Genomic DNA, 13,333 nt, shown 5'->3' with positions numbered 1-13,333 from the left:
GGCAAAGAAATGTTTCGCATGCCCATTAGCCGAGTAGTTGCACTGGAGAGGTGGAGATAACCACCAATACGTCCTGACTACCCTAACGACTCTCTTCTTCATTCCTACTGTCAAATTCATCTCCGCTGGTCTTCCTTCTCTACCTCTTTGTCTCAGGTGTCTCCAGTTTGTCCTGGTACGGGTAGGGGGCCATGCTTTGCACTGTTGTATCTCAGCGTACTGTGCGTTGCCTCACATCCACTTCTTGGGAGGAAGCCCAGTCCCGTAGAAGGTAACGGTTGGCTTATGACATTTAGAGAACAGGCAACGGTTTTAAATCAGGGATATTTGGAAACGATATTGTTCCCTCTGGCCATAGCCTCTCGTTCATATAGTAGTAAGCCGCCCATCGCGTGACTCACTGACGTGATGGACTCTTTCATCGTCTGTCCATACGATCGGCGGTACTGCATCATTGACAAGTTGGCTTGCTTACTGAGAACGGTTGAATGGCAATTTTCACACAACTTGGAATGTTTTGCAGGCTCCATTCAATCAATGCCGCTGGTGTCACTGTCTTGGCGGAAACATGTCCTTGTGGTCCATTCAATGTTCCAGTTATTCCTATAAAGTACGCCTTTGCACTTGGTGGCATCAGCCGCGGACTTGACTTTGCAGGTACTAGAGTCCATGACCGTAATGGACTCTTTGTAGGCAGCGCTTTTATGCGAACGGAGATCTTTTCATACAACGCACCAGTGGCGTTAACTGAGAAAATTGGCGCAGATCTTGATCAGTAGAGGTGGTCTTCCCATCGCAAATATAGACGGCACTATCAAATTCGGTGCATATACCGACTGATTGTTTCAACCGACAGTTTTTGGCCAGACCGTCAATCGTATCGTCAATGCTCCCGACTTCACGGTTAGAGCCAGCAAACAGATCCAATATCTGCGTTTGATATTAGTTGCCATACAGGTCATACAGACACCGTTGATTGATCGGTAAATAAAACACCACATGGCTGGTTCAGAAGCTCAACAAGCAGTGTCACAATAGACTTGCCACTTTCCAGGTTGACTTTGCTGATTCCTTGGCTACGGGAAATGAATATGCACCCGTCACACAAACACATGCTATTGACCTTATGCCATCCATGCAGGGCGGTAACCACAAATCACATGCAAGTTAACACATTTCATGCCGACTCCATCCTTCTCTACTAGAAAAGACACGATCTCTCGATAGGACCATTCGGAAACGTACCCCGAGCTTCAAAGGGTGGTCAGTTGTCCACTGACTCGTGACAATCTCAGAAATAAGCCGTCTTCGTTAACTAGCGGCGTTGACGTTGTTGTCAGAATACTTCGCTTTCGTGGTTCGAGAGTAAGTTTGAAGTCTTGCTTAAATTATGTCAGTGACCGTTGCTATGATACACGAAGCCTACCAGCCATGCAGCTTGATAAAATCTTCTTTCTTCTTCTTCTTGGATATCACGGAAATAGATTCGCGCGACTTTAAACTCTACAGCTTTAATGGGACCAAGAAAGATGATCCCGCCAGAGCAGTGAATATCTTTGGCCTTGAATTTCTTGCTGATGGTAGTGATTTTGTCGGCAACTGGACAATGAAGACGAGTTTTAAAAAGGGTACACATGTACATGGAATTCTTCATATCCAATTACATAAGGGAAACCAAAGGCTGGAACAGCAACACTAATTGGTAAAAAAGTGGACATTTCGTTGGATAATTGCTAACAATTACTTTGTCCCCTAGAGATTATCTAAAGTGTTACAATGAAAACCTTCACTCAGGGTATATCCCGGGAAAAGGCTGAAATGAGCTTACTGGAGCTTAGCTTAGGTCTTCAGTTTTTCTGAAATAAAGAGAAACCGAGAACATTGGTTTTTACAAAGTACCGTTGTCCAAAGAGCCCAAAAACCGCATACCAAGATTGAGGTGATAAAACCGCGATACCCGGGACTTTGAAATTGTCCTTCTTTATTGCAGTTAAAGAGAGAAGGAGACGGTGTCAATCCGGAAAAGGCCATTCAATGTCCAAACAAACGTTTTGAATGATGAAAAGTGAAATTCCCTTTAAAATTTAACTTAAGTTCAAAACTATAAAGAGGAGGGTGGTTAAAATTTTCAACGTCCTGATAATTGAGGTAACTAACAGCACCCAACACACTGAACAAAAACTGATTCCGTTGCTGCACTGTGGCTAATACCTCGCACAGTTTTTGTTTCCAGTCTATCAAAAACCACTTGACATGTTCCAGAACTCGGCAAAGTCCCTTCAGTTTTGACTTATGTCTGCTTCAGCTTAGGTGGCCTCACATACCCGACAAGCCTTTTTAGAGACATCACGCCAAGCGGCCACTTCTGCTGGCCCATCTACTTCACCTTTCTATCAAGGAAGCTTGACGAAGATGTTACTGTCTGAATACTTTATAGGGAAGAAACAGCTGTATACATTGCAAGTTTGGTACTTGCTTGACAAACAAGATAGCCTACGAGCAACTCCACCAGCTGGGGTTTCGTGTGGCTTCTTTAGGCACCCCCAAATCCTCTCGCTGCTCGCTTTGCGATATAAATCTCTCGCAAAATTTCTCGTACAAACAAAACTAACTGTTCTCATACTTTTCACCCCATGTCTTTCAAACGCAGACTTCAGACCGCAAACCTTAACCTGCAGGCTAACCCCAACCGATGTAATTCGCATCGAGGTCATACAAAATTCCTGCACTGGCTCCGGGAATGTGAGTGCCCACTATCTCTGTGTACATTACTTAACAATTATTCGCCAAAAAAAGGCGAGGTGAATATCGAGGAGAATATCGGTGAATAATTGTTTTAGTATAATTACATAGGCGATTATTTGAAAAATATGCATTTTCTTTGAAACAATCAATTTCTTCGTCTGTCACCTTGACAAAACAGCTTGCGGCCATTTAAAAAAACTGCTTCGGTGATTTTAGCGTAATAATCACCTCAACGGCAACCAATCATCGCAGAGAATTTTCACTAATCACCTATGCAATTATACTAATGCTTGATAGTAAGAAGCTCACATTGCTAATAAAGAAAAGTATTTTCTACAGTATGTACATCTTCTACGGCTGGCAGAACGAATTACAGGGGCACCCAATGAATCTGTTGCTCACTTTATCTGTTCCCCAGAGGAATCTTGCTGGCTGGCAAAAATACAGGTGTTTCGATGAGCTGGCTGAAAAATTTTGTTATTGATAGAGGTTTGGCCTTGGAATTACTTACTTTTTCTAGCATTTCAACCCGATCTGGCTGTAGAAACTCTGAAGACTGAGGACGACTAAAAAAAAAAAAAAAAAAAAAAAAAAACCCCTTCCCTCTCCCAGAGAGTAGTCACAAACATACGACGGCTGGTCAGAGTGATTGCGCTTGCGGAAAAAACCTGTTTTGTCCCGGTTTTGTCGCTTTTGTTTGGTCGTTTCGGATCGAGGGATTTGAAAGCGCGCGGAATTCCTGGCTGGGAAATAAATTTGATCAGCTGGCTGGGAAACCAACCAATTTTATCTAGCTGGCTGGGAAATTTCTTGTGTGTCTTGCTGGGAAAAAGGAACAGATAATGTTTTCTCAGCAACACTGAAAAACACCTGAAAATGCCTTAATAACATTTATTTTCATTAACTGGGGTATAATAATACATTTTACAACAAATTGGCCGTTGGGTGCCCCTGGAATTAATATGCGCTGAAGACACATGAAAAGGAGCCAATGATAAAGGTGACGTGATGGCTGTCTGAAGTTGGCCAGGTTATAGGCTACCTATAGCCTTTTCGTGTCAAGAGGGTAATTTGTGAATCTACTTGTTTAGCGACGTTAAACAAATTCATGGCCTCCGAGCATGATTTTGTTTCCCTTGGGGCTTCAGCATCCGGGTCCTGGTATGAACAGCAACATCCCATAAGCCTTTGAGAGCAGCTTGAGCGAATTCACAACACTGAGAAGGGGAGTATATGGCAACAAAAAATGCCCATTTGCTAGTGGATCAATGAAAAGATTCAGCAAAGTGGTTCGTCATGGGCATGGGGGGAAAATATTCAACAACAGTAGTCGAGAAGATCCGGTGATTACAGATCGATTGAGGGCAGAAGATTTCGTTTTCACCAAGGTTTGTGCATGACTTGTTGTCTTTTCGATCGTGACCGACTCAATAATTGAACACGTACGGACGTTTGTTATGGCTAAATCGATTTACAAACTGTTCTGTGGCTAATTGTTTCAATCTGCACAGACTTCCCGGTATGGATTTCCCTTCCAGCCAACTTGTCTCGCATATGATCCTGTTCAGAGTATTTTGGCTGTAGGAGCCTTCGACGGTTCTATCCGAATGTATCCTTGAAAAAATTACCCGTGACTTAGCAGATGCGTAAACTAATGGTTTATAGAAATTCCCTAAAACTGTAAGACTTATTTTAATATTTTGTATAAATCGATGTCCTGTGGTAGGTCGTGTTACTGCATGCAAACTTCTTGCAAAGTGGCCTGGTTAGTTTTAATCCTCTTTGTTGAATTTGGGTCCTATGTATTTGAATTCATTTAGCGATATTGATTTTAGGGACATACTGTACCCAAATAAAAACATATCTACATATTTCGATAGCTCTAGTTGTCAAAATCATTTAATTGTATTTATTTTCTGGAGGTCTATAAAGCAAACAATAACAGGATTACAACATAAACCGTTTAAATTTGTTGACGATTTGGTGACGTGGTTTAAAATAGTCTGAAGCTAAAATAGGAAAACTTGGTGCTGATGCAGTAGCCTCGAGATTTTAAATCTTTTTTTGAATCCGGATTCCTGTTTATGACATTGGTATCCAATAAAAAGACAACAGATGTTTGTCCTTAATCAGTGTCTCCAACTTACAGCTTGGGTAAACCTGGTGTCGAATGTCATGTTCAGCATGAAAGTTGTGCAGCAGTTAAAGCGCTTATCTTCCTCATAAATGAGGTGAGAAAAACATAGGTTAGTCATATATAACTCAGATATGCCAGAGTTGCATTTTTATTCTGTTTCTTTGGTCATAATTTATGTTCATGTCTCAGAAAAATGTAGATATGAGTTACATAAGATCCAGTGGATTTTATTTAATGTTTATTTGATTTACATACTTATCACATACACGGAAAAAATTACGGAATGCTCATTGGCTGAGATGGAGGGCATTTTTTGTCTTAATCACAAGGGCACTTGTTGTAATCAAGAGAGCATGAGTACTTGATCATGATTGGTATAACTGTACAGTTACTTATCCAGAGCATGCAAAGTTACAATAATATTGAATCTTCTTCCAGTTTCTGACTCATTAAATGCCTGTGGTCCACATATAAAATATATTTCAAGCACTATTTCTGTTGACAGCAATGATTTATTGAATTGAACTTTCACTGAATAATAGCGTGCTAAGTTGATTGTTGTTTGTCGCATCATTGAACAAGCTTCCCTCCGTAATTTTGCCCTTTATGTGATAAACATGCAGTAATATTGCTATGTGTCCTTGCACAATAGGCCTTTTTGCAGATGCAGCAGCTATTTTGATTTCTATTGTCTCAAATAGCTATTTTGGGATGCCCAGGGGGCAAATACATATTAATTTGCCCCCAGAGCATGTCTTTCAAAATTAATAATAATTAGTATTATCAATTTCACTTGTATAAGTTTCAAAGTTTTCAAAATTGCCCTAGTTGGTTCACCACTTGGGCAATTTTGTGAAACTTTGAAAATACATGTGAAATTAGTCATTAATTGCTCTTGGGCCCATGAGATTACATATACTAGTAAGTCCTTGTTTACATAGAGGGCGGTACCTCAGAGTCTTTTTTTTAATCATTACAATCCCCGGAGAGCCAGGAAAATGTCCAGGAACTCATTGCAAAAACAAATGCAAGTATCCTTCCTTAAGAGTGCTTCCTGCTACAACATGAATTTTGATTGGTTATGTGTTGTCAGACGTGGTTTTGATTGGCTGGTAGGAAATATGAGCGTGTATCAAGAAAATCTGTTTTAATCAAAAATTTAAAAAACCAGCATTTTGCTTCATTTGTCGAATTATTTTTGGGAAGCAATAGAGGGCTTTTTCCAGTGTTTACATTAGCCTCATCTAGTAAACACTCGTGGAGTTCAGAGAATTCTCACATTACTGTTATGCAAAACTGTCTGGAATTCTCCCAACCTCCCCTTGTCTTTAGATGAGGCTCTGTAGATGTGAAAAAGTCCTCTATTGCATAAAATAATATAGTGTATAGTGGTTGGCGTGGCTGGATTAGCTTGAAGGGCCTCAAAATGAATTAGGGCCATAAAAACAAGAATACAACCAGGGGTTGGGCTATTTGCCGGAAGTGAAAAAGTGAACTTTATAAAAGGAATGGCTTTAGGGAGTCATTATTTATTTTTAGGGGAAGGGAAAAAAGAATGGGAGCTTAAGGCTATTTCAAATTAGCTAGTGGGGGAGGGGAGGGAGTGGGCTAAAAAAAGTTTAGGGGGGTCAGTAGTTTGAGGTATATTTTAAGAGGGATCCAATAGACCTCTTTCATAATGGCGGCCAAATTAAATATTCTTTTGTTTTAATGCTGCTAATAAGCCTTTCTAGCCTCGCTATTACAGCTGTATGGGCAACTTTCAAAAGACTATATGTTTTAAAATACTGGGCAGTAGGTTATTAACATAAATACAAAAGAATGTAAATGTGGTTGCCATTTATGGAAGTGGTTTATTGGCCAAGGTGGGTAAAACAGTTAAAATAATTAATACAGTCTAAGCTCTCACTGCAACCACTCTTGTAAGCGACCAGCTCTAGTTACGACCACTATAGTAAATCCTCGTTTTAAATGTCTCTTAAAATCTCTAATTAAAAGCTCTGGTTAGCGACTGTTCCCGTAATTGACCGTGACCAGTTTTGGAATTACCCAACTGGACTTTCCCATTGTTTTTAAGCAATTGTAAGCAACCACTCAGAGTCTCATCTATGTACAGTATGTCAACACTATAAATAAAAACACAACCCACTGCACTTAGTATTTGAAAGAATGGGACAGACATGCACAGTCTCCCTTTAAATTTGTGAGTATTTGGCACAGATAATAATATAATTATGAAACCTTGCTTTGACGGGCATGTGCTTGAGCGATTTACCCCTCTTGTACATGACTGGCCGGTTTTCAATGAAACTTGAGTTGCACGTCAATATTGCTTGAAGACTTGACATGTTGTATGTTGTGACAAATCGTACTAAATTTCTCGCTGGTTTTGGCTTTTTGTTTGAGGGCTGACTTCTTAGGGTAGCCTCGCACTTCAAGGCGGGCTTTGAGTGTTTTGGCTGGAAATTTTTCGTAACGATATTTTGGCAGATGTCAGGGAGAATAAAGAAGTTCCGTTTAAGCCCTGGCCAAACGAGAGTGAGAGTTGGCGAGAGTTAGAAGTCTCGCTCTCGTTTGGCCAGGAACTCTCATCTTTTCTCGTCTAGTCTCGTCAAATTTGAACCTGCTCAAACTTTTTATGAGAGTCGTCGAGAGTTTTGTCTCCATTGACCATGCACGAGAGTTTAAGAGAGAGTTTTGCAGTCAGCAATAACTGTTTTTTTCCAGCGAGCTGAGATAATGTGGCATCGGATTCGGAGACCAAGGACAACCGAAAGGACAACGCCAAGGCTGTTTAGAAAAGTGGAGTCACAAGGAATGTTTTGCACAAATTGACTTATACGAGGCAAGACCTTGTTTCTGGAATGTTTCCTCCAAAAACTATCACAATGGGGAAGTAACAGTCAAAAAACATAAGCATTAGAAATAAACATGAAGAAGCTTGTTTGCGCACAAAATCATTTTACTGGACTGGCTATAAAGCTGAATGTACTGGCAGGCTAGTCACCATATTTATGTCAGAAAGACTTTTCCCGGGGGGTTCCCAGGCTCTCTGGAACTTGCCTCTTGACAAACTCTTGTCAACTCTTGCTCTCGTTTGGCCAACTCTCGATGACTCTCATCGACTCTTGTGAGCTCTTAAGAGTTTCAACTCTCATCAACTCTTGCTCTCGTTCGGCCAGGGCTTTATTTCTGTACCATCAATAAGAATTTAAAAATCCTTATTAGAGACTTTTGCTGAAAGCTCTTGTAAGCGACCATCCTCTATTATTTATTATTTTGGTAGTTCTTGACTAGTTGGGACCACTTTTTCAAATTCCTTGGGTGGTTGCTTACAAGAACTTCGACTGTAGTAGAGTGCAAACAGTATGTGAAACAGTAATGCTTAATCATACAATTTTATGTTAATTCTATTGTTTCTTTTTTGTACAACTTTAATAGTGATTTGTATTTTACAGAAATTCTGTTTGTACTCTAAACTCCATTATGCAAACTAACTAATCATCAAATTATTGTTAGTGTACATGTACATGTCACTTGCATTTTAATAATAATTATTACTTAAAGCATGTAAGAGGAGAATATGAGGTCAGGGAGGAGTCATCTTGTAAATATTGAATAAAGAAGGGGGGGTCACTTGCTATTTACATGGCCTGGAAATGGGGAGGGGGGGGGGACCTTACAGAAATTTTGATCTTTCCAACATTATTTTTCCCTCCCTCCCCTCTACATAATATATATTAATGACCGGCCCCCAACATACTGTGGATTTCTTTTCAACAGGGAGCTTTAATAAGTCTTTGTGATGATGACTATGTTCATTTGTGGAATTTACGACAAGCACAACCTGCTCTTGTGCAATCATTAAGGTTCAATAGGGAAAAGTAAGTCTGATTTTCCGACAGTTTGTTTTCGAGTAAAATGATATTGATGGCATAACAGGAATAGACCACTTTTGATATATTAAATTCAGCTTGATAGTGAGGCTAAGAGGACACAAACAAAAGAAATGAATAAACATGTTCATTCAGTTTCATTTGTGTGTGTCCTCTAGCCCTCGCTACCAAGCTGAATTTTAATACATCGAACGTGGTCTATTACGTGAAATGTTGTATTGCAGAATATCAGTATCAAGTAGAAGACAAGTATTAAATTTGACTAAATGTAGATTACAAGACTCTTTTTTTTACCTGTACCAGTATGTATATTATTTTTGGTAAATCAATATCGTTGTTTTATTTTCATAGCGAGATGAAGTGATTATTTAAATACTGTATGTTAAGAACTGTTGCAGTACCTCTCCTTATTTTGAGTATGTACAGGGAATACAGTTATTTCTTATCCAACTGTATTAGTTGTTGTACAAAAAATGTACAAAACAAGTACAAATAGTCCATGATATTGTACAGTTAGTTATTTGTACACTTGGTTATTGTACCAGTTTGACTAGTTTAGTTGCTTTAGTTTAGTTGCACATTCTCAGTTGTTTACAATTCACTTGCTAGAAATTTAGTGCAAAAAAAGTTGGATAATAAATAGCTTATTAGATGTTTGGGTGCGTAGTATTGCTGAATATTTCTACTCGTTGTTTGTGTTTTGACCTGCTTAACGGGCTCGTCAAAATACAGTACAACTTATAAAAAATACTCAGCGATATTACAAACCCAAAGATATTATGTACATCTCTAAAAAGTATATTATTATCCACAGTTCTTTGATATTTTGCAAGTATTCTAAGTATGTTAGGGTTAGGTAACTGATACTGCAAAAGTATCTTAATATCGCAAGAATGGTTAAGTAGAGGTCTGTATTGTTCATATGATTATTCTTTTGGTTTGAATTGTTGCCTTTTTGGCTGCTGTAGCAGTCTGATAAAATGGAACATCAAAACAAACTTGTTTTAAAAATTCAAACCAAGAACGAATTGAAGCAACAACATGACACAAAACAAAATTTAAACATGTCAGCATAATACTGCTTCCAGTATTGCGATCAGTAGTAGTCATTTTTCAGAAGTATGGTTCAACTCTTTGGTGGCTTTTGTCCACTTTCATCAGTGAGAGCTATGATGATCTATATTGCTAGCGCTACAAGCTAAACGCGAGAGAAGCGGTTCCACTTTGGACAGCGACACTGTAAATGAGAGGAAACTGCTTCCTTGTGCTAACGTACCATTAATTTAAAGTTAAATAACGACAGCTTGTAGTGCGAGCAGTAACGATTGTCGTAGCTCTGATGAAGGTGGACAGAAGCCCCCCGAAAATTTAGCTATCAAAAAAACAGATCGGATTAAGAGTACTTTTGAAAAAATTCGGCATAATATGAAGACCACTTCGGTATTCATAGGAGGCTTAATGAGTTCTTGCTCACCTCAGATTGGGCTAGAGTGATTTCTTGAGGCCTCATTTTTTTTCATGTCAATCCAGTTCTCCAAAGTGAACAATCCGAGTTGATCCGGCCCGACTTTTCTATCTAGTGCCTAATTACAACAGCCTTTGTTTTTGGTCCAGGAAACAATAGGTGGAAAAAGTATACAATGGAAACAATGGAGCTTATTAATCCTAAACACGATGGAGCTGCAATAAGGTTGCAATTGGCTGATAAATTCATAATTTCCACTTGAAACCTTAACCAATCAAGGCACTTGAGAACGAAACTGAATCCAGGTTATAACAGCCTTTTTTTGACAACTTGTCGATATAAGATTTTTGCAGTAAGTGGGAGACAGCAGAAGTCTTTAAGTCTCAAGAACAAGCAAAGAACGGTCCATAGTATCTAGTCTTTATACAAAGTCAACAGAGTTGCCAGTTTCAAAATGTCTGTTGATAAAATGTAATTAATGAACTTTTTTTGTTTACAGATTAACTTGTATGCATCTACCTTTCTCATCAAAATGGCTCTTTGTTGGTACAGAGAGAGGAAATGTTCATGTTGTAAATATTGAAAGTTTTCAGTTATCAGGATACACAATAAATTGGAATAAGGCGATTGAAATGTAAGTGCACTGCAAAGTTTGGTAAAATTAATATTGATGATAAATAATTATTATCTAAAAAGGGGGTGATAATTTGGATCTCAATAAAATCATATTAGAATTCAAACCAAACCTACAGTATGTTCAAATTGTGAGTTTTGATTGCACCATACAAGGCTGGGGATTTCCTGATTTTGGTCAATGGGAGATGTGGTGTGATTATAAGACAAAATAATGTTGAACTATTAATTAAACACATCTGTCACAAATTGAACACAACTTCCCCTCCATTAATAGTGACACAGTGATTATGCATGTACATAGATTTCTTCACGGAAAGTGCGTACTACTGACCGAGGGTAAGTACCGTACAAAAGCACTTTCATGGTGAAGTTTGTTTATTATATACATACTGAGATTTTCTATACTACAAACTTAAGACAATTTATTCACATTTTATTAAATCGCTTTTACAAAAAGCTGTTTAATCTTAAAATAAGTACCTTACAAGTTACATGAATGCTTGAAATACCTAGTACATGTAATTAATAAAAAGTAAATGCAGAATTGAATGTTGAATCAAGTAAGCTTACCTCTTGATAATTTCATAACAATGAATTAGTTTTTTGTAAGTATTCATGCAAGAAATATAAAAACAAGGAAAAGCTCGATAAAAGTAAGTACACTTGACTTTTCAACAAAACTGAATCTGCTGTGTCAAAGGCGGACTGTTGTCTTCATCTGAAGAGTCAAATAATTATGTGTTTAATTCGTTTTCTTTCAAATGTCGATGCAGACCTTGAAGACTTGAAGGTTCATTGTCCTTCACACTATTAAAGGCTGCTGATATTCGTTCAATTCTTTGGCTTTGATGTCTTCAGGATTTCTTTGCTCAACTGTTTTCTCTCAGGAATTCAATGAGTAGCTTCACATTTTTCGTCGTCTTAGCTCTTGCATTTTTAGTCTGTTGTTCGATACTTAGCAACTATTCACCGAAGTGGAGGTGCTAGAGGTGGATAGTTTATACTGATATATAATTATTTACTGATAAATATCCACCTCCGCTTTTAGGTATGGCTAAATCTATATAATTATTACTTTGGGAGAAGGGTTGATTGGTGGATCTAGGAGTGACATGTTTTGTCACTGATTGTTTATTGTCTTAAGTTCTGCATTCATACATCATCTACTATTGCATTGTTTACTAGTGTTTGTGACTTTGACTTTTTTTGCCAGAAAATGTAAAACTCATCCAGGTCCTGTTGTACATATTAGTGGAAATCCTGTGGACCCAAATAAGGTATGATACAATAATTAATATATTATCATGTTAAAAATTTTCGTTGATTAAAAGTTTTTCAAACTAGTTTATTTTTGTTTCAGATTTTTTTTTTTTGGAGAACACACACACTACATGCTAACCTTGTAACACATTACTACAATCATTATTTACATTATGTTCACTTACAGTACATTTATATGAAAGGGGTTATTTACAAACATTTGTTTGTTTATTTACGTACAATATATAGACTATACATGTGTACTACTACATTGAAGCCTTCATACAGACTATTACGCATACAAATCCTTTATCCAGACACTCAAAAGGTTACATAACTTACTTAACTTGTGTAACTTACTAAGTACTTGGATTTATTTTATTTTACACATTGTATCAAAGAGCGCTAAGGAATGGCTTCCACTTGCCATCGTGAGTTTTTAGTTTTCCTTTTTTTGTCGCTGAAAGAATCGCAATCGAATTCAATGTGTAATGTCTTAAGCCAAAGAACAATTGACTCCCAGAAGGCCACGCTAAAGCTGCAATGACAAAAATGATGCTTGAGAGATTCGTCAGAATTTTTGCAGAAAGAGAAGAGGAGCGAGTCGACTAATTTCATTTTGTATAACAATTTGTTAGAAGTGTAAATTATTCGGTTGAGTAGTTTGTATCAATTGGAAGAATCTTGTTCTGCTGTCACACTGTACATGAGAAATTAGGTACCTAGATTTTTTCCCAGTCAAGAATTCGATCGTGGAACAAAGTGGTGTATTTGGGGCATGCTGAAGGAGGGACCTGAATTAATTTAACGAGTTTCCAATACAATTTAGAGGAGGTTAATTCATCAAGTGATAACACATCATCTTCAAGACAAAGGGTGAAGTTAGACTATGTGTTGTGAGAGTCAGATGGAATCTCAACTGTACCTGTGTCTTTGGACTTAACAAGCTTTTTCCATGCTAGAGAAAGAGAGTTGGCTATACCAAGCAATAAGAAGTAATTGTTAGCATTGAATCCCTTTGCTTTAAAAAAGACCACAGTTTTAGGTTTCTATTGCTCGTCAAGATACATGTATTAGCAAGAGTTACTATGCCCTTAGAAAAGAGTTCGTGACAAAAGACCGTTTTACCACCAATACGTAGAAACTATAGTTGTTCCATGTCAGAAAGGGTTTAACAAGGCATTCCCTGTAAAA

The 13,333-nt window shown here is 38.0% G+C and overlaps 1 protein-coding gene across 1 annotated transcript in view; it reads left to right on the top strand.

The window, feature by feature from the left end:
* Positions 1-3,942: 3,942 nt before the first annotated feature.
* LOC138052986 (syntaxin-binding protein 5-like) overlaps positions 3,943-13,333 on the top strand; it is a 34,907-nt gene continuing 25,516 nt past the window's right edge. The window contains exons 1-6 of the mRNA XM_068899627.1: positions 3,943-4,133; positions 4,257-4,354; positions 4,895-4,976; positions 8,666-8,766; positions 10,743-10,877; positions 12,093-12,156. Of these exons, the coding sequence (XP_068755728.1) occupies positions 4,014-4,133; positions 4,257-4,354; positions 4,895-4,976; positions 8,666-8,766; positions 10,743-10,877; positions 12,093-12,156 (600 nt within the window). The 5' untranslated portion in view covers positions 3,943-4,013. The remainder of the gene's footprint in view (positions 4,134-4,256; positions 4,355-4,894; positions 4,977-8,665; positions 8,767-10,742; positions 10,878-12,092; positions 12,157-13,333) is intronic.

Source organism: Montipora capricornis, chromosome 6, assembly GCF_036669925.1.
Source record: "Montipora capricornis isolate CH-2021 chromosome 6, ASM3666992v2, whole genome shotgun sequence".
Classification (NCBI taxonomy): Eukaryota; Metazoa; Cnidaria; class Anthozoa; order Scleractinia; family Acroporidae; genus Montipora; species Montipora capricornis.
This window is presented reverse-complemented; position numbering and strand designations above follow the sequence as displayed.